The 22,949-nt window shown below is 40.3% G+C and overlaps 1 protein-coding gene across 1 annotated transcript in view; it reads left to right on the top strand.

The window, feature by feature from the left end:
• Positions 1-12,256: 12,256 nt before the first annotated feature.
• The window catches only part of LOC143933725 (uncharacterized), a 44,272-nt gene continuing 33,579 nt past the window's right edge, over positions 12,257-22,949 (top strand). Inside the window, exons 1-2 of the mRNA XM_077456722.1 lie at positions 12,257-12,507; positions 18,361-18,489. Coding sequence (XP_077312848.1) covers positions 12,456-12,507; positions 18,361-18,489 — 181 coding nt within the window. The 5' untranslated portion in view covers positions 12,257-12,455. The remainder of the gene's footprint in view (positions 12,508-18,360; positions 18,490-22,949) is intronic.

Raw genomic sequence — 22,949 nt, 5'->3', positions numbered from 1 at the left:
TGCCAAAAACCTGTGAAAATGTCACCACCATATAGTCCCCACTGCAATATACATCTCCCCCACTGTAATATCCACGTCATCTCCCCCAATAATATTTTGGCTGAGCATGGATGGGTATGGTTGGGTATTAGCAGAATATGTATTGACAGGGTAAGTATTGACAGGGTATTGCAGAATATTGGCAGGGTATGGCAGATTATTGCTGGGTATTGCAGATTATTGGCAGGGCATTGCTGGGTATTGCAGGGTAAGTATTGCAGAGTCTTGGCAGGGTAAGTATTGCAGAGTAAGTATCGGCAGGGTATGTATTGCAGAGTATTGGCAGGGTATTGCAGAGTATTGGCAGGGTATTGCAGAGTATTGGCAGGGTAAGTATTGCAGAGTAAGTATCGGCAGGGTATGTAATGCAGAGTATTGGCAGGGTATTCCAGAGTATTGGGTATTGCAGAGTATTGGGTATTGCAGAGTATTGGGTATTGCAGAGTATTGGCAGGGTATTGCAGAGTATTGGGTATTGCAGAGTTTTGGCAGGGTATTGCAGAGTATTGGCAGGGTATTGCAGAGTATTGCAGAGTATTGGGTATTGCAGAGTATTGGGTAATGCAGAGTATTGGGTAATGCAGAGTATTGAGTAATGCAGAGTATTGGTGGAGTAATGCAGAGTATTGGTGGAGTAATGCAGAGTATTGGTGGAGTAATGCAGAGTATTGGGTAATGCAGAGTATTGGGTATTGCAGAGTATTGGTGGAGTAATGCAGAGTATTGGTGGGGTAATGCAGAGTATTGGTGGGGTAATGCAGAGTATTGGGTAATGCAGAGTATTGGGTAATGCAGAGTATTGGTGGAGTAATGCAGAGTATTGGTGGAGTAATGCAGAGTATTGGTGGGGTAATGCAGAGTATTGGGTAATGCAGAGTATTGGGTAATGCAGAGTATTGGGTAATGCAGAGTATTGGTGGGGTAATGCAGAGTATTGGTGGGGTAATGCAGAGTATTGGTGGGGTAATGCAGAGTATTGGTGGAGTAATGCAGAGTATTGGTGGGGTAATGCAGAGTATTGGTGGGGTAATGCAGAGTATTGGTGGGGTAATGCAGAGTATTGGTGGAGTAATGCAGAGTATTGAGTATTGCAGAGTATTGGTGGAGTATTGCAGAGTATTGGTGGAGTAATACAGAGTATTGGTGGAGTAATGCAGAGTATTGGTGGAGTAATGCAGAGTATTGGTGGGGTAATGCAGAGTATTGGTGGGGTAATGCAGAGTATTGGTGGAGTAATGCAGAGTATTGGGTATTGCAGAGTATTGGCGGAGTAATGCAGAGTATTGGTGGGGTAATGCAGAGTATTGGTGGAGTAATGCAGAGTATTGGGTATTGCAGAGTATTGGCGGAGTAATGCAGAGTGCAACTTAACATACTCGTGACTAACCTGGTTTACTTCTCGGGTAAACTGGAAGCAGTGCAGCGGCTGTGGCCTCAGGAGGCCTGGACTGTCTGGCACTGGGTAGAGGGGAGGGAGGAGACAGTCCGCATCCCAGCGGCATGTGTCTGTCGCTGGCTGCGCTGACTCCAGTGCGTGCCCACGTGTACGGCCGACGTCATGTGACCGGTTGCTAGACGCGGAGCGGCCCTAGCCTAGCAACCAGTCACTCGGGCGGCAGAGGAGCAGCGGCTACGCACTGAATAGCCTCAGTCGGCTAATGGGAACGGCGTTCCCGTTGTGGAAATAGTACGGGAACGCCGTTCCCATGCGTTCCCGCAGGACTCAAGCCCTGTGTACGCAGCATTACTGGAAGGATCACCAAGTGAAAACGAAGTGGCAACAAAAAAAAATTCAGCTACCACTTCTAAGTACTGGTAGGCTACAACATATCCTTGTTTGGGGGGATTAAAAACGAATTTTCCTTGTTCAAGTAAATTGAGCCACAATTATTTTTTCCTTCAATCGACATGTATGGATTTGTTTTGGTTGAGCCCAATCTGCACATGTTTTCTCTCCTGAGTAATAGTGTAACTTTGTAATTTTTGGTTTTAGATATTTAGCAATAAGGTGTTGCTTTGGTTATATGAACTTTACTCCACTGATTCTCTTTCTGGTTAATGGCGTCACTCTGTACTTTTTAATCTAATCGTACTCAGACTCCTGGCCTTGTGCTTTATTTATTTTGGAATGTTAACCACCTCAATATCGGCCTGTAATACCTCACTTATTTACTAACATACATATCACTCTGGATGGCTCACCACTTCCTCAAACTCAATCTATCCAAAACCAAACGTATAATTTTTTTCCTCCACCATGTACCCCTGATCTCTCTGTTAAAATCGATGGCACGACTATCAGCCCATGCCCAGGTCCTAGGTGTAGTCCTGGACTCTGAACTCTCCTTTAAGCCCCATGTCCAATCACCACTGTCCAAATCTTGCCTCCTCAACCTCCGTAACATCTCAAAAATATGTCCCTTTCTAACCAATGACACAATAAAGCTCTTAATTCACTTTCTGGTCATCACTCGCCTCGACTACTGCAACTCCCTACTCATTGGCTTACCTCTACATCAGGAATATACAATTAGCGGACCTCCAGCTGTTGCAGAACTACAAGTCCCATGAGGCATAGCAAGACTCTGACAGCCACAAGCATGACACCCAGAGGCAGAGGAATGATGGGACTTGTAGTTTTGCAACAGCTGGAGGTCCGCTAATTGCATATCCCTGCTCTACATAGTCTATCCCACCTCCAACCATCATCAATGCTGCTGCCAGACTCATCCACCTTACCAATTTCTCTGTGTCTGCTACTCCTCTCTGTCCATCCCTCCACTGGCTCCCACTCACCCAACAAATTAAATTCAAAATACAACTTACAAAGCCATCCACAATTTAGCCCCAAGCTACATCACTGGCCTAATCTCAAAGTACCAATCTAATCGTTCTCTTTGTTCCCCCAAGACCTATTGCTCTCTATCTCCTTCATCGCCTCCTACTTTGCTACTCACACATAACAACTGGATTTTCATTTTTTCCATTAGTTCATCTCCCACAGTTATCCCCGTTTGTTTCACTTGACCTTCTCTTCTAGATTGTAAGCTCTAACAAGCCCTGATTCGTCCTGTATTGAATCGTATTGTAATTGTACCATCTACCCTCACAATTTAAAGTGTTGCGCAAACTGTTGGCGCGTTATAAATCCTGTATTATAATAATAGGAATAATACATATTTTTTTTGTTTTTAGTGCAATGTTAGTTTGACTGACAATTAATCTGTCATGCAACACTGTGGCCAAATTGTATATCATTGTTTAACCACTTGCCGACCGCTGCACGCCGATATACATCAGCACAATGGCAGCGGTGGGCAAATGGGCATACCTGTACGTCCCCTCCCCCATTGGGGGGGCTAATGGGTGCACTTACGCTGCCATGTACATTGTGGCCCACGCATTCGATGTCCGTTGGTCTCCCGGCGATCGTGTCACAGAGCCGCAGAACGAGGAGATGGCAAACAAGGCATTTTCCCCGTTCTGCCTAGTGACATGACAGAGAGCTATTGCTCTCTGTCATCGGGAGCATTGATCGTTGTCATGTGAGTAGTAGCCCATCCTCCCAGTTAGAATCATTCCCCAGGACACACTTAACCCCTTGATTGCCCATCAGTGTTTAACCCCTTCCCTGCCTGTGTCATTTACACAGTAAGTGCATTTTTATAGTACTGATCACTGTAAAAATGACAATGGTCCCGAAATAGTGTTAAAACTGTCCAATGTGTCCGCCATAATGTCGCAGTCACAATAAAAATCACAGATCGTCGTGATTACTAATACAAAAAAATTAAAAAATTATGCCAAAAAACTATTTTGTAGACGCTATAACTTTTGTGCAAACCAATCAATAAACGCTTATTGAGATTTTTTTTTACCAAAAATATGTAGAAGCATACATATCAGCCTATACTGAGAAAAAATGTGTTTTTATATATTTTTGGGGGATATTTATTATAGCAAAAATGTCGCCGTCATTACTAGTAGAAAAAAATAAATAATAATAAAAATGTTTTAAATCTATCCCCTTTTTTGTAAACACTATAACTTTTGTGCAAACCAATCAATATACAATTTTTTTTTACTAAAAATATGTAGAAGAATACATATCGGCCTAAACTAAGAAAAAAAATAGCTTTTTTAAAATATCAAAATGGGGATATTTATTATAGCAAAAAGTACACAATAATGTGTTTTTTCAAAATTGTCGCTCTTCTTTTTGTTTATAGCGCAAAAAATGAAAAACCGCAGAGGTGATCAAATACCACCAAAAGAAATCTCTATTTGTGGGAAAAAAAGGTACAGTGTTGTACGACCGCGCAATTGTCAGTTAAAGGGACGCAGTGCCGACTCGCAAAAAGTGCCCTGGTCAGGAAGGGGGTAAATCCTTCCGGGGCTGAAGCGGTTAAGATATATAGACCTTTCTTTTGTTGGTATTAAATAACCACTGGGTTTTATTTATTTATTTTATCCTATATAAGGGATAAAAGTCCAACATTTGTGAAAAAAAACACTGCTTATTTTGCCTTCTGTTATAAAACATATACAATAGAAATGCCAGGACGGTAAGGAAACCCCCAAATTGACCACTTGGTGGAATGTAGACACCCCGAATCTCATTTATTGCCACCATTTTGTAGAAACGAAGACGCAAGCTAGTATTGGGGGGGTTAAGTAGAACTATAGGCAATTAATTTTTTTCAGTTTTTCTAGAGTAAAGGAGGGCTATATGTAACCTATAAGGTCTATTTTTGCCATCGTTGTCCCATTGGGGGGGGGGGGGGGGATTTACCTTCACTTCCTGTCCTATAGCCAAAAGAGGGAATGAGAGGAAATCCCTGAAAATTAAGGAAATCTTAAAAATATACGTGCCGCTTGCTTCAGTGAGTATGCCGTAAACGGAGGATCCCGCGCACATGCACAGCGCCTATCACAGCGTCGGAGCCGCGATGCCCGGAAGTAACTCTGGTCAGAAATGTCGTCGGCCGGTGCTGTGTACTGGGACCGCTGTAGGGGGTGAGTATTACATAATGAGCTAGTATGCTATGCATACTAGCTTATTATGCCTTTGTCTTGCAGGTCTTTTTTTTTTCTTCATGTGGGTTTACAACCACTTTAAGCTGAACTTTGAACAGCAATCTTTCATTTGCATATACTCTTCAATAGCTACAGAGGATATAAATCCTAAACATTATAAAGTGAAGTAAATTGACGTCTCCTGATCTGCATACTTGTTTTACGTCTATCTCCAAAGCACTGAAGATAGAAATAATGGCAAATGTTTATTTTGTCCTTAGGACAGAACTAAATAAATGAACTGGAGTATTCCGGAACACTTTATTTGCAAAGTACAAATGCTTTACACCTTCTTTATTTTTATTCTTTTTTTCAGCATGTCTCTACAACTCAATTTTAGCTCATGACATTTACAGTATACACAACATATAAATGAGGAAGGCTGCATTAAAGTAAAACCAATTGCAGAGGATTAAGTTTAATTAAACCTTTGTTTTTGCCAAATTTAAATTATAAGTGATTAACATCAGGATGTGACATCGAGCAACACAGAATCCTTCAACTGTATTGGAAGAGGTTCCATGCCGTTCACACACCACCATATTATAGCCTTGTTTCTGATGAGAGAGCTGCTGGATTGTTGTGTAGTTTTTAGTTTGTTTCATGTCTGCATGTTTTACGCCCTTCTCTCTCTCCCGCTATATATATATATATATATATATATATATATATATATATATATATATATATATATACTGTATATATACAGTGCCTTAAAAAAGTATTCATACCCCTTGACATTTTCCACATTTTGTCATGTTACAACCAAAAATGTAAGTGTATTTTATTGGGATTTTTTGTGATCGACCACCACAAAGTGGCACATAATTGTGAAGTGGAAGGAAAATGATAAATGGTTTTCACATTTTTTTATAAATAAATATGTGAAAAGAGTGGCACGCATTTATATTCAGCCCTGTTTACTCTGAAACCCCTAACTAAAATCTAGTGGAACCAATTGCCTTCAGAAGTCACCTAATTAGACTGCAAGCCAGGCCTTCTCATCTACATCGGTGCCTGACCTCCTGCACAGAAGAGAAGAGTCGTGAAGCTGTTATAGCTGCAAAGGATGGTCCAACTCAATATTGAACCCTACGGACTTAGACTGGGATGCCATTAAAGTTCATGTGTATGTAAAGACATAAGGGCAAGTGTCCCAATACTTTATGTAATATAGTGTGTGTGTGTGTGTGAATATATATATATATATATATCATATGTACAGCATGTTGGAGTCACAAGAATACATGTCAAAGTATTTTGGTTCCTTAACCAATAGCTCACTATGTAAAGATCCAGCATAATTGTATTTTACCCTTATTTTCAAAAGGGTCACTAAATTGCCCTTTCTCATCTACCGTGTTTCCCCGATAGTAAGACACCCCCGATTGTAAGACGTATCGGGAGTTTCATAGGGGTCGGCTAATATAAGCCGTACCCCGAAAGTAAGACGTATGTCTTACTTTCGGGGAAACACGGGGGTATTGCCGCCTCCAGTGACGTACGGTACTAAGAGTGGGGCGGGGGGTGCGGGCCGCACCCTGGGGGGGGTGCCAGGCCAGCGCCCTCCCCCTCTGACTGAAGAGACAGCGCCGTTTTGATCAGTCTCGGCCGAGCAGAGTGAAGCCGCCTCCCCCTCCTCTTGTATGGCTACACAGTGCTGTGTATGGAGGAGGAGGAGGGGGAGGCGGCTTCAGTGAAGCCGCCTCCCCCTCCTTCTCCTTCATGGACAGCACTGTGTAGCCATACAAGAGGAGGGGGAGGCGGCTTCACTCTGCTCGGCTGTGAGTGACAGCCGCTGCCCAAGACTGATCAGAACGGCGCGACGCAGGTGTCACTGGCTCTGTGCCCTCCCGGAAAAAGGTCAGTGCATACAGAGAGAGACCAAGGAGGGGGAGGGGGAGGGGGGGTGTGAAGAGATTCTCTGCAGCTCTTGTAACCGCAAGATGCAGCTGAGGAGGACTACAAGTCCCAACATACCGGGCTGTGTGTGCTTACAGTTCTCCTCTGCTGAGCATAGCAGCTTTGTATGCTTGGACTTGTAGTCCTCCATAGGTTAAAACAAAAAATTTGACACTTTTTATTCCAATATAAGACATACCCCGAAAGTAAGACATAGTGGGGCTTTTGGGGATAAAAAGAAAGTAAGACACTGTCTTACTTTCGGGGAAACACGGTAGCTGCTTCTATTCACCTTTCCCTTTGTTCTACTGCCTCTTTGTTTGCCATTAATGGACAAAGTGCAACATCCTAGACATCTGGGTATGAGGAGCATGTGACTCTCCTCTTCTTCCCAGGATGCAGAATTAGTTAGCCAAGCGCCATTCCTGAGCTCTATAACTTAGAGGCAGAAGGAGAGTCCTTTAGCCTTCAAAACAGACCACCTTGGGGCCTATGTGAGGCTTTTTCTCTTTGTTAGGTGAGGAGTCATTAGTTGTTACTTGTTGCCTGACAGACAACTCATTTTCATACAACATAAAGCGTATCTAAAGCCAAGTTTTGGATAGAGTGGTAAGGACTTAAAGCTTCTGGAAGAAGGTTATTGCCAATTTACAGAAGACGGAAAACAAATCTAAATAATGTATTACTCAAAATGTACTGAAGGTCTGTGTCAAATTAACTTTCTTCTCAACTAACATGATTCTTTGATGAACATCTGTTGTTATTTTGTATGCCTGGCATCACTGCAGGCCATGCACCCACCAAGGAGTATGAGGTATTGGTGGGGAATGGGTTGATAACTTATGCCCCGTACACACGATCAGAAATTCCGCCAGCAAAAGACCGATGTGAGCTTTTGGTCGGAAATTCCTACCGTGTGTATGCTCCATTGGACAGCAAAAGATTGAGGGCAGGTTCTCGATTTTTTGGTCGGAAAAGTTCCAATCGGAAATTCCAATTGTTTGTACCAATTCCGACGCGCAAAATTCCTATGCATGCTCGGAAACAATTCAATGCATGCTCTGAAGCACTGAACTTAATTTTCTCGGCTCATCATAGTGTTGTACGTCACCACGTTCTTTACGGTGGAAAGTTCAGAGAACTTCTGTGTGACCGTGAGCGCAATTCCTTCGGAAAAACCATCCAAGATTTTTCAGATGAAAATTCCGCTTGTGTGTATGGCTTAAGAGTTTTTTTTACTGCTGTCTATGTCCCCAATAGGGGTTTTGGTGACCTTTGTTACTGGGATTTGAAGTAAAAGGAAATTCAAAGTTTCAAGTTGCCACTAGAACAGAAATAGATAAATAAAAGAAAATAAATTGGGATACAGACAATTGTCAAGAAAAGATTTTGCTCGCTTTGACTTCGCTGTAGTCTCTATTGAACAGAAATCAAGGTGAAATCTCCAAAACACGGCACATTTGGCACAAACTCTAGTCTACACCCTATATGAATTGTTTTAAAAAATATTTGGCTTTAGATATACCCTAAACCAGGGGTAGGGAACCTTGGCTCTCCAGCTGTTTTGAAACTACAAGTCCCATGAGACATTGCAAGACCCTAACAATCACAGGCATGACTCTTAGAGGCAGAGGCATGATGGGATTTGCAGTTTAAAAACAGCTGGAGAGCCGAGGTTCCCTACCCCTGCCCTAAACTCTAACTAAACTCTCTCAATCAACATGAACTATTTTAATCCTTAGACTTCTAACCTTAGTAAGTAGGTAGGATGGTATGTGATATTTACTTGTTTTATAACCTTTTTTTCAGTTGCTTCCTGGCTCTTGGCCTAGGACATGGATGTCAAGCTGGTGGCCCTCCAACTGTTGCGGAACTCTGCCTTCGGGGTTCATGCTTGTAACTGTCAGCCTTGTAATGCGTCATGGAACTTGTAGTTTAGTAACAGATGGAGAGCCACCAGTGTTACACCCCTGGCCTATGACATAAATCCCAGTAGGGGTATTCTCAGCTAAGCACACCCTCCTGCCTGCATACCTAAGCTAGGGGCAAATGGATTCAATGCTACATGAATCATCTGCCCTTAATCAAGATGGCCACTGCTAGAAGTGCTAGGGGAGGTGTTTTAAAAATTTATTTTTCAACAAATTAAAGCCTGGAGACGTGGACGGATGGAGGAGTTTGCTTTGAATATAAAAAATGAAAGAAATAATGTTTTTTCAGTTTGTGGTGCTCAAATACAATTTACTTTCACATATGATTCACACAAGGTTCACCCTGGATGCTTTTTCAATTAAATCCAATAAGAAAAAAGTGTAAATCATGGCTGAAAGTTATGTGAATGTTGGGTAAAACTGTTATAAATAGACCCCTAAGTGCTCTAAATATTTTTTTTTCTCAACAATTATTTGAATATATTATTACACTGTTGTTATGATGCTAAACAAGTTCCACTGTATGTGCCAATGCATTAGGTCATTTCTTAAATTTTTCTTTTCTAATTGTTGTAAGTTGAGGGTTTTATTTAAATCTTATTTTGCCTCCCTTTATATTATTGTGTTTCCTGCATTAGGGTTCCCATAGAAGCACAAAAATATAACAAATGGTTTCCACATCTTTTTTTTATCACAATGGTAACAAATGACGACATGGGCGATATCCTCCCAGTTGAAGCACAAAGTCAATAAAGGTAGAGACGCTTGTCTGCAGCTTAAAATGTAGACGAGTTTCTCTGCCCTCTAAACAAATGTATTTGTCACTGTTAAAAACAAAAATTGTGAATTGTTGAGCCGTTTATAGTTGTGCTTAATATCAGTATAAAGTTATGGTAGGTACGGTAAGTACATTTTTGGTATATGAGGTGGCAGTGTGTAGTTTATCAGAAGAGATAGCAATAAATGAACAATGCCTTAAAGTATAGTGTGATACCGTATAGGATATTTATTTATAAAAACAGCTGATAAGGTTCTCACTTTTAACAATACTGACACAAACAAAACATCCACGAGCAGAAAACTCATCCTCTGATGTCACTTCTGGTATGCCTGTCGCTTAGTCCCGACACGTATCGCCACACCCACGTGACTTCATCAGGGGATCATGACGATAAAAATAAATATCCTAAATGGTATCACACTATTGGCGACTTCTTTTTCTCACACGTCACCATTATGGAGGTCATTGGGGTGGACCCCCAGGAATCATTATCCACAATAGAGATCTAAAAGCTGGGCCAATCCTAGCAGGACCCTTGGAAACAGGTGAAAACACATAGATCCTCATATAGAATCATCTATTCAATGCTGTTACCTTACAGCAGTAAGGTCAGAGCCTTGAGAGCACAGAGATGTCACCTACTGGAAATAAAAGGCACCAGTCACTTTATTCACCATGATGACCTAAGAGAGGCACTTATCATTGCATTGCACTTTAATTTATCGGACCCTTAGTGTCTGTTGTTCTGGAGTTGTCACTATATTATAAATTTTTATTCACTTTGCACTATATCTTGGTCTAATGCAGTGGTCTCCAAACTCCGCCCCAGGCCCCAAATGTGGCCCTTTGCTTGCTTTTATCTGGCCCTTTAGGCATTATTCCTCCCACTGACACCAAGGAATGCACACTGTTCCTCCCATTTACACCAGTGATGGGACACTTTTTCTCCCATTGACATCAATGATAACACACTGTTCCTCCCATTGACACCAATGATGGGGCGTTATTCCTCCCATTGACACTAATGATGGGACACTGTTCCCCCCCATCGGCATCAATGATGGGGCACTATTCCTCCCATGACATCAATGATGGGGCGTTATTCCTCTCACCGATGATTGGGCGTTATTCCTCCCACCAACACCAATGATGAGGCGTTATTCCTACCACCAACATAAACGATGGGGCGTTATTCCTCCCACTGACACCAACTATGAAGCGTTATTCCTCCCACTGACACCAGTGATGGGGCGGTATTCCTCCCACCGATACCAATGATGGGACGTTATTCTTCCCAATGACACCAATGATGGGGCGTTATTCCTCCCACCGGCACCAACGATGGGTCGTTATTCATCCCACCAACATCAATGATGGGTCATTATTCCTCCCACCATCATCAACGATGAGGCATTTTTCCTCCTACTGACACCAACAATGGGGTGTTATTCCCCCCACCGACACCAATGATGGGGCATTAGTCCGCCCGCTGACATCAACGATGGGTCATCATTCATCCCACCGACATCAACGATGGGGCATTATTCCTCCCACCGACATAAACAATGAGGCGTTTTTCTTCCCACCAACACCAACGATGGGGTGTTATTCCTCCCACCGACACCAATGATGGGACGTTAGTCCTCCCGCCGACACTAACGATGGGGCATTATTCCTCCCGCCGACACCAACGATGGGGCGTTAGTCCTCAGACGGACACCAACTATTTCTCCCCCTAATACTAAAGATGGGGCATTGTCTACTCCCACTGGCCACAATCCGGCCCCCCTGAAGTCTGAATATCAGTAAAACTGGCCCTTTGCATAGAACATTTGGAGACCCCTGATCTAATACCACATCAATTGTTGTACTGTTATGAAGTTGTCAGGTTGTTGTTTATGCATGACTAGCACGTACTTTTTGGAACTACATATGGTGTGAACTTATTATTATTGCTTCTTCATTTGCGCACTTATTGAGAACTATTTTTGTACAGTACATTTATAAGAAGCACTTTTGGATATATCCATATATTTTACAATCATTTAACACTATTTATGCTGTATTACACCTTTATTGCATCATTATCTGACAGCATAGCACCATCATTGCACTAGATATCAAACTGTAGGTAATGGCACAAAAATGGAAAACATGAATTCAGGTGTGCAGACTCGACTAATAAAATGGCAAATTTATTAGAAATACAAGATTTGCATGGCTTTTGGTGAATGCATTGTTGTCTAACTTCCGTGTAGCCAGTCATATGCTTACGACAATATGGTCTTTGACTCTTATCTGGTCTAATTTTGTGTGCCATCATTTTGCATGGAGCAGTGCTAGATGACAGCTGGAACAACTAGGTAATGCAATCAAAATTTGCCAGTCTGCCTAAAGGACAGAAAAGAAATTCAAAAGGTGAACTGCATATTGTACTGAAAACAAAAGAAGTGAATGCTGATAAGGGGCTTGTATTAGTTAATGTTTCATTAACCATAACACACACTTAATTTCTAGGCTGCCAACCTCCACATCTGCCTATGGACTTATCAAGGGATGGAGCCACGTAGGTTTTGTTCACACTCCCTCACCCTGATAGGCATATCTAATTTGGTTATAAATTATTAATCCCGTTTAAGGAAGCTCTATACCTGGGCCGTATAAATCTAAGATCTTGGATTTCCCACAGTTATTTGTAAGTGGAAAATCTGGAGCCTACAGTAACCATGAGAAGCCTTGTAGGAACTCTTCTCGTCACAATAACATGCATTGTTTCAGGTAAGAATACTTCTTTTATATGACGTGGCACATACAATTACATTGCAGCCCTTATAACATTCTTATATCTATCAGTAGTGTAACTATAACTAGGCTTATTAAAATTTTAAAAGAAAACAGGGATACATTTGTTCTATTTAAGTTTCTACTTTTTTCCTCTTTGAATTATTCGTTTTTGGCACGATAATTAGGGTATTTTGCCACAAAAAAAAATTGTTAAACTTTGGTCTTGTATTTGCCTTTAGAATAAGGTTTGGGTGATCTTAAGGTTGAGGTTGAAGTTTAAGTGTTGGGTTCAGGGTGATAGTTATAATTAATCAAACTGTGGGGTATGTTTAAAATAAGGTTAGGATTGAGGGCTAGGTTAAATTTAATAGTTACGGTTACGAGTTTGGTTCTATGTTTATGTTAGGTCAAAGGAAGGGTAAGGTTTCGGGGTTATGTTGTGGTCAAGGTTTACATTTAGGAAATCCATTTCAGGGTTATAGTTCAGGATAATAGTAGCTTTCGTATTTCTTTATTTATTTTTCCATTTCAGTTGTGTTTTAATTTTTCCTAGTATAATCAATCATCTTTTTCTGGACTTATTTTGTCTGTCTTTTGAGTTTAGTTTTTTCAGTGCCTGGGTTTTTTGCATCCAATTGATGATGATTTTGCCTAAAATTGTATTGTAACTGTAATGTTGTAAAGCGCTGCATAAATATACATAAATATTGCTCTAAAAATCATGTATAATAATATTAATAATATTTTGTATTCTCATTTTCAATCACTACTTAAACATAATTACACTTAATATGTCAAGTGTATGGATGATAAACACATAAAATAAAGTATCTTATCTATGATAATGACATTAATACATTTACATTTATAAAACATACGTGGTCATCTAGAGGCCTACTAACAGTGGAGGATCTTCAGGTGGGCCAGAAAAAAAAAACTTTCGATCCCTACAAATCAAATATGCAATCACTACCCAAGACTACTACAAGTACCTACAGATCCAACGCTTCCTACAAAATAATAGAAACATGACCTCAACAATAACTTGGCGCATTGCCTAGTTTTACAAGGTGACGACCAACAAAATAAATGCAATATCTCTATTCTACACCATGCTTAACTAAAAAGACACCTTTATTAAATTCACTCCCTTCCAACAATGGGAACAGGACTTGGGGGTGATTTACCAATCCTCTGCTTGGCAAAAGACCCTCTCTATCACCTATGCAGCAACCAAAAGTACTAACCTCTGGGAACTAACCCAGAAATTGAATTTGAGGTGGCACTTAACACCTCAACGCATATCTAAATTCTCACCACACACATCTTCTGAATGCTGGAGGAAATGTGGAAGAGAAGGCTCACTAGTCCAAATATTATGGATGTGCTCTTCCCTTTCCTCGTTTTGGTCTGGCATTTCAAAACTTATCTTTCTAGTGTTAGGGCTTAATGTCCTATGGTCTCCAGGATTGGCACTATGCTCGCTAGGAAATAGAACTTATCCCTTGTCAGCTGAGGACCAAACTAGTTGAGATTTTACTAGTGAATCGACTGACACTTGTGAGACACTGGAAAGATCATAAACATCCTACAGTGGGTGAAGTCATTCAAACCATTCAAACCCACACCACCCAGGAACTACTGTTTGCCTCAGCCAATGGCAACTTTTAAAGAGCATCTAAAGCATGGGAACCATGGGAAAACTGGTATATTAGATCTAAACTCACATAAACCCTTACCTATTTTAGGCTCTACCCAGATGTTTGAGATACAAGATATCAACTTCTTCCATAAACCATTGTCAAGTATTACGGATTGTGACCTACCCATTCACTTACTAAATTACTGTACCCTCTTCTTTCATACATACCAACTAGTTTAGCTTGCTATATCTTAATTTTATTCTACTTTATATTTTAAACCTGCTTTGTAATGTGCTTTGCAACCCTATACTGTGCCTCGAAAGAACTGTTTATCAAGTCGCCCTCTGAGCGCATTGTTTCTATTGATACTATGCTCTGAAATTAATACCTTTATAAAAAATAAATAAATTATGTTAAGACATTTATGTAAGCAAACAGAAGTCTTTTTAATCAGCATATAGCAAAAATGTTGCTCCTCTTGCATAAACTTCCACTATGGATGACTCATTTTCTATTTTATTGCATTTATTACTGGTAAAATCAAACCTAAGGATTATTTGTATACTATACTTTACATAATATTAGTTGTTTTTGTTTTAAACATAATATTAGTTGTTTTTTTTTCAAATATTTCACAATTATTATTAAAAAAAAAATAATAACTTTAATAAAATATAGAATTTGTCAACACATGTTACTAAAAAAAACATACACATTATTTAAAAGCGCTTTGTAAGCAAGTTCACGTCTTACACATTTTATTTTATTGCATTTATTACTAATGCAATCAAACCTAAGGATTATTTATACAATAAATAATATTAGTAGTTTTTCATTTTAAATATAATATTAGTTGATATATAAATATTATACTAGTTGCTTTTGTTTTAAACATAAATAAAAATAATAACTTTATTAAAATATATCATTTATGTGAACAAACGTAACTAAGACAATTTAATAGCACGTTGTAAAAAAAAAAAAAAAAAATGAAAGTCTATAAATCATTGTATTTTGTTTTGTTGTGGTAGTGATTGTAGCGATTAAAATAATTTAAACAAGGCTATCGGTATTATTTGATATTGCTGTTGGTTTGGTGCCTTGTCACGAGACCTTTGTTATATCTAAGATATCCCTGAATGTCATTATTACTATGGAAAAGTGACCTTAAGTTTAAAATAGCCTTAAGAAAATAAAACAGTACATAGAATATATATATATATATATATATATATATATATATATATATATATATATATATATATATATACAGGCATACCCCACATTTAAGTATGCAATAGGGTTTATTTACTACAGCTGGAAAGTGCAAAATCAGGCTCACTTCTGCATAGAAACCGATGAGATTCTAGACCCAGATTGTTCAATTAAGCTTTGGTAATAAAACCTGGAAACTCATTGGTTTCTATGCAGAAGTGAGCCTGATTTTGCACTTTTCAGCTTTAGTAAATAAACCCCATTGTGTACGTAAAAGTGGGGTATGCCTGTATATATATATATATATATATATATATATATATATATATATATAGATATAGATATAGATATAGATAGATATATATAGATATAGATATATAGATATATATATATAGATATATATAGATAGATATATAATATCACTTGGTATTGTTATTTTAAAATAGCAATTTCCACTCAGAAACATTGGTTGATTGAAATTGTTAATTTGTCACCATCTCAAATGACTCCTTTTCTTGTATTTCTCAAAAAACACCTTTCTGGACATTCTCAAAATTCTGGTTGCCTTGCTGTTATTCTGACTTTCTGAATTTATTACATGTAAGCTATGGGTAAGGGGCCTAAAGTATTGACGAATGAGGGTCAGCATGGCAGCCAGGCTAATAGCATGTTCCGAGTGAGAAGTCAGCCTGCATGTTTTAGGAAAGATCCCTTTTGATGAGCTAAAGAGGAATGGCATGTGTAGTTGTATTTTGTGAATATTCTTTAACACTCAAAATATATTTTAAAAAAAGGGGATAAAATAATACGCATACAGAAATTGCATATGATCTGAAGGATTGAGCATTTGGTATATTGCAGAATTTTTTTTCTTTCATTAGAAATATTAAACAAGGTATGGTTATGAAACTCATTATAGTTCAGTGCATCCAGAAAGTAGTCACAGCGTTTCACTTTTTCCACATTTTGTGCCTTATTCCAAAAAAGATTAAATTCAATATTTTCCTCAAAATTCTACAAACAATACACTATAATGACAATGTGAAAGGAGTTTGTTTGAAATCTTTGCAAATTTATTAAAAATAAAAAATAAAAAAAAATCCTGTGTACATAAATATTTACGGTCTTTGCTCAATACTTTTTTGAAGCACCTTTGGCACCAATTACAGCCTCAAGTCTTTTTGATTATGATGCTACAAGCTTGGCACGCCTGTTTTTGGACAGTTTCTCCCATTCTTCTTTGCAGGACCTCTCAAGCTCCATCAGTTTGGATGGGGACCGTCGGTGCACAGCCATTTTCAGATCTCTCCAGAGATGTTCAATCGGGTTCAAGCCTGTGCTCTGGCTGGGCCACTCAAGGACATTCACAGAGTTGTCCCGTAGCCACTCCTTTGTTATCTTGGTCCTTAGGGTCGTTGTCTTGTTGGAAGATGAACTTTCTCCCCAGTCTGAGGTCCAGAGCGCTCTGCAGCAGGTTTTCATCATGGATGGCTCTGTACATTGCTACATTCATCTTTCCCTCAATGGTGGTTTCTCCAGACATGGCGCTTGCCATTCAGGCCAAAGAGTTTAATCTTTGTTTCATCAGACCAGAGAATTTTGTTTTTCATGGTCTGAGAGTCAGGTGTGCTTTGGCAAACTCCAGGCAGGCTGTCATGTGCCTTTTACTGAGGAGTGGCTTCCGTCTGGCCACTCTACCATTCAGGCCTGAAACGCTGGAGCTCTGTCAAAGCAACCATTGGGTTCTTGGTCACCTCCCTGACTAAGGCCCTTTTCCCCCGGGTGGCCCACTCTAGGAATAGTCCTGGTGGTTCCAAACTTCTTCAATTTACAGATGATGGAGGCCACTGTGCTCATTGGGACCTTCAATGCTGCAGAATTTTTTCTGCACCCTTCCCAAGAGATGATCAGTGGAAACAGGATGCAACCTAACTAAATTTTAAGTGCCATGGCAAAGGCTGTGAATACTTATGTACATGGGATTTTTTTTTCTTTTTTTTTTAAAATAAATTTGCAAAGATTTTAAACAAACTTTTATTATGGGGTATTGTTTGTAGAACTTTGAGGAAAATAATTAAAGGGGTTGTAAAGGTTCATTTTTTATTTTCTAAATAGGTTCCTATAAGCTAGTGCATTGTTGGTTTACTTACCTTTTCCTTCGATTTCCCTTATAAATGTTTTTTTTTCTTTGTTTTCTTTGTCTGAATTTCTCACTTCCTGTTCTTCCTCAGTAAGCTGTTCTGGCTGACTAACCACCAGCTCGGATGATGGTGTGAAGTTTACTGAGGAGAAACAGGAAGTGAGATATTCAAACAAAGAAAAAAAACATTTAGAAGGGAAATCGAAGGAAAAGGTAAGTGAACCAACAATGCACTAGCTTAGAGGAACCTATGTAGAAAATAAAAAACGAACCTTTACAACCCCTTTAATGCATTTTGGATTAAGGCTGCAACATAATAAAATGTGGAAAAAGCTCATTCGCCCGCTCCTTATGTCCTTATACTGTAGATTACGAGTTAAATAATTACACCAAGTTGATTGTAAGACAAGCTAGAAGGGTTTGTTTATATCGTTTCTGTTATATTTAATGTTAATGCAATTTCTTTTTTGTTCTCTAAATATTTTTGTTTAGATACCATACTATTGAGCATGGAAGTATAAACCTGTACAAGATGTATCTCTTACTTCCTTTGTCCTAAATCCTTATGCTATGTAATAATGGAAGTTATTTCTCTTCTATTTACCCCCCTCATCCCCACTTTTTGTTCTGTATCCTTGAATTTTTTTCTTTTCTCAATAAATCATTTATGAAAAAAAAAAAAATGTGGAAAAAGTGAAGCGCTGTGAATACATTCCAGAAGCACTTGTACGGTATAATAATTGTATCTTTTGTGAAAATGAATTACAAATTATCCTTTGCTACATAATATTATAGTTTTAAATTATTTTACAGAGACTTATAACATGTTTCCTGTTTATTGCATTATAGTTTATTCATTAAAATGCATCCAATGTGAAAACTCAAATGGAACTACGTGCCCTGAAAAGACTGAAACAACACAGGATTGTCTTGACTCTAATTATCAATGTGGCGTTTCCTACTTGGCGGAATTGAGAGGTAATATTTAAATTACCGTGTTTTTCGCTTCATAAGATGCACCTGACCATAAGACAGACCTAATGATCCAAATGGTGTACTAAAATGGGTGTTGTAGTCCTCCAGGGAGTGATTGGCAGTTTGTATTCAGTATGTACAGCTCGCGCACACAGCAGCACTCCAATACTCATACAGAAGCCTGACAAAAAAAATGTACGTTAGCCAGTGATCAGTATGTTAGCCAGTGGTCAGTACGTTAGCCAGTGGTCAGTACATTAGCCAGTGGTCAGTATGTCAGTATGTTAGCCAGTGGTCAGTACTTTAGCCAGTGGTCAGTAGGGGTGCAACGGATCAAAAAACTCACGGATCAGATCGTTCCTTGGATCAGAGTAACGGATCGGATCATTTTTCGGATCAGCAAATAATAATTGAATTTGCAAAAACCTGTGAAAATTCCACCACCATATAGTCCCCTGTAATATCCACAATCTCCCCCACTGTAATATTGGCTGAGTATGGCTGGGTACGGCTGAGCACGGCTGAGTATGGCTGGGTATTGCAGAGTATGGCTGGGTATCACAGAGTATGGCTGGGTATCGCAGAGTATTACAGAGTATGGCTGGGTATGGCAGAGTTTTACAGAGTATGGCTGGGTATGGCAGAGTATTGGCTGGGTATGGCAGAGTATTGGCTTGGTTATGGCAGAGTATTGGCTGGGTTTGGCTGGGTATGGCAGAGTATTGGCAGGGTAAGGCAGAGTATTGGCAGAGTATTGGCAGGGTATGGCAGAGTATTGGCAGGGTATTGGCAGGGTATTGGCAGAGTATTGGCAGGGTATGGCAGAGTATTGGCAGAGTATTGGCATTTTTTTTCAGGGTATGGCAGAGTATTGGCAGGGTATTGTAGAGTATTGGTAGAGTATTGGCTGGGTATTGCAGAGCATTGGCTTGTTATGGAGGAATGGCTGTCACAGAGCAGCGCTGTGGGCACTACAGATCCAACCCACAGCGCTGCTTCCATCTGATCTCTCCCCTCCACTGTACAGATCAGTACAGAGAGGGGAGAGAGGAACCGGCGTCATGACAATGCCGATTTGTTTACAAGTGATCGCTCTGTCATTTGAGTGTAGAAAGAAGGCCACCACTTCGGAGCTAGGCAGAAGCCACGGCCTTTCCTAAGGCCGAGACCGCGGAGCACTCCGCAGATCGCGGTGTGTGCCGATCAGAGCGGGGTGACCCATTCGGATAACGGGGCAGTGATGATCCGTTGCACCCCTAGTAATCAGTACATTAGCCAGTGGTCAGTATGTTAGCCAGTGGTCAGTATGTTAGCCAGTGTTCAGTACAATAGCCAGTGGTCAGTACAATAGACAGTGGTCAGTACATTAGCCAGTGGTCAGTACATTAGCCAGTGGTCATTACGTTAGCCAGTGGTCAATATGTTAGCCAGTGGTCAGTACATTAGACCTCTAAAGCAACCGGCCACACCTCCAAAGTACCCCTACTTCCCTCAACCCAGGTCATCTACAAAGAGAAAAATGTAAAATAATAAACCTCGATGTACAGATTACAGTGATGAGTTTGCTCTGCAGGGGTTTGGATTCTTCATGTGATGCAGTGATGTCAGTCCAGCCCAGACTGCTCACGTACACAGCACAGCAACGCAGCTGCTAGTACTCGATCCTCCCACAGTGCGCTGTGCAGCCGGGCCGTGCTCATTCACTGAAAGGCTGACTCAGACTCCTCCTCTCTTCTGCCACAGAGGAACCAAGCGACTGGCCCGATATTCTAACACAGCGGGGACGGGGTGGGGGCGGGCTGGTCAATATCCGCTACATAAGACGTTCAGACATTTCCCCATTCCAGGGAAATGAAGTGCGTCTTATGGAGAAAAAATATGGTAATTAAAAGTCATGTATAATTAATTAAAGTGGTTCTTAAGGTAGAATGATCCCTTAAACCCTTGGTGCCGGCTGTATGCAAATATGCGGTCTCTCGGCACCTGATCCTTAGCACAGAGGGGCCACATATTTGCGTGAATTTGCACTTTTGCTGAGACCACACCCGCTGCGCGCTCCCAGCACAGTTACCGTCGACTAGCCAAAAGCTCCCGATCACTCGTTGTGATTTGGAGATTGCGGACCACGTGACTGCCGTGGCAGCCAATCACGGTGGTCATGTCATCTTAAGCTATGCCCCACCTCCCTGCGTCATAAACCTCTTAAAGGGCTGGGAGGCGTCAGCACTAAGAGGTTAATGTATGAAACAAATAAATGTGTTGTATTCTCTTTAATCTCTTAATTATAAAAAAAAATCATGTGTCAATAAAAATCAGAAATTTACAATAAGGAAATCACACCTATAGTGTAATAAAAAATGCACAAACATATTTATAAATCAGTGGTTTAAAGTCCATAAGTGTCGACACACAATGCTTAAAAACTTAGAGTCTGACCGGCTCTCAATGAAGCTGGTCCACACATCTCCAGGGCAGCTTGGGGGTGCACAGCAGAAGGGTCCTGTGTGTCTTTAGCTCTGTTTCAGGTCCGAATACAGGCAAAAATTTCGACCTGAAACAGTGAACAGGGATGCCCTGGAACCCCTGCTGTGCCCTGCAGCCGCACATAGTGTGAACCCAGCCTTACTCCTGTGCTACTGGGTACATTCTCACCAGTGCTAATGGCCACTCATTTTAGAGGGTCATTTCATTCCTGTAAGCTTATTGGTGTGATGTTTGTAGATATTCCCTGCAATACTTCTTGGATGTCTTGGTCCCTGCATGATTTTTTTTGTCCTTTGATCCCTAATTAGCACTTTCTGCTAGATTCACTGACTGCACCAATCAAAATTGGATGTGGATTACAGTGGCGGCTGGGATTTTTTTGCTTAGGGGGTTGGCAAACAACCACCCCGCCCCACGTGGCACCTCAAAACCCCTCTCCACTGTCTGCCGGTCCACCGGCACTTACCTCACTGGTGATGGGGATGGGCGGGCACACAGCATTGGGGATTTGCAGACACACAGCATTGGGGATCGGCGGGCACACAGCATTGGGGATCGGCGGGCACACAGCGGTGGGATCAATGGGCACATCGGGCAGGGGATCAGGCTGGGGCAGGCATCTGGCAGCATCTCCTGTGAGATCACGGCGGCTTACTGACCTTTCAGTCAATCAAGAAAGGGGTATCAGATCCGCACTTCCTAATTGGGAAGGTGTGGGCTCCGAGCGCAATGCTCTGCGCTCCGAATCCACCCTATTTTGAAGCCTATTAGAGTCTATAGCTCTAATCAGGTGCTTCAAAAAAAATACCCCCACCACTGTAATTCATGCACATGGCGTACTGAAAGGGGCCAGGTGCATGAATAGGGGGTTGCCTCGGTGGCCGTAGATAGCAATGCACGATTCTATCCATTACCCATATAGGGGGGTGGCATGGATAGAGGGGGCGGCGCCCGTGCTCCCTTAATGAACGGGCCACCCCTGGAATGATTAATGTGAGGTCTTTCTCACTATTACTAGTGGTTTTCACTGACCTGATTTTTTTTCTGCACAAGTGTTTCTTATGGATATTGTTCACAGATTATATCACATGTAGTTGGGCACCATGGGTTGATTTACTAAAGACAAATAGTTTGTGGACTTTGCAAAGAGCAGTTACTCCAGAGCTTAAATGGGATAAAGCTTCACTTTACAAAGAATATCCAATCACATGCAGGGAAAAGTTTTTAAAAAAACAGCATTTTTTGCTTGCACGTGATTGGATGATGGAAGTCAGCAGAGCTTCTACTCATTTACTAAGATCTGGAGCAACTGCTCTTCCAGAGTGCAACTCTATTTTCCTTTAGTAAAGTAACCCATGTATGTTTACTATTATGGTATATTTGTATTTATAAATTAGCACATTTGTGTTACATATTAGCATTGTACACAAACATAAAGCCAAGGTACAATGAATGATAGTGCAGCTCAGTCCCTATACAAGAGACCTCTCAACCACAGAAATCACTTATTGGGACTTTAAAGAAGTTGCACCGAAAAAAACAGTAAACAGTTACAGAATTGTAAAAAAAAAGAAAATAATTTTTATTCACATTTATTATTAAAATAATATTCAAATTCCATGACATATATCAAAACATTGGAGAAGAATGATGAAAGAAATTTAGACTTTGTAGGCACATCCATAGAATTTTGATAAAAAAAGAATATATTTTAATTGAATGATGTTAAAAACAGCATGTACATACTCATACCACCTCTAATATCAAAATTGATCAGGTATATATAAATACAGTTATTCAGAAGTAACTCTTAAATATTCCAAAATTGAATGTGATTGGGTGGTTGAGGCTTGATAGAGGGTCGTTCATAGAAAGCGCTATATATATATATATATATATATATATATATATATATATATATATATATATATATACAGGCATACCCCACTTTTAAGTACACAATGGAGTTTCTTTACTAA

This window comes from Lithobates pipiens, unplaced genomic scaffold (assembly GCF_037356315.1).
Source record: "Lithobates pipiens isolate NorthernLeopardFrog02 unplaced genomic scaffold, aLitPip1_a1.2 Scaffold_27, whole genome shotgun sequence".
NCBI classification, from domain to species: Eukaryota; Metazoa; Chordata; class Amphibia; order Anura; family Ranidae; genus Lithobates; species Lithobates pipiens.
The sequence above is the reverse complement of the archived record's forward strand: the minus strand, read 5'-3'. Positions and strand labels throughout refer to the sequence as shown.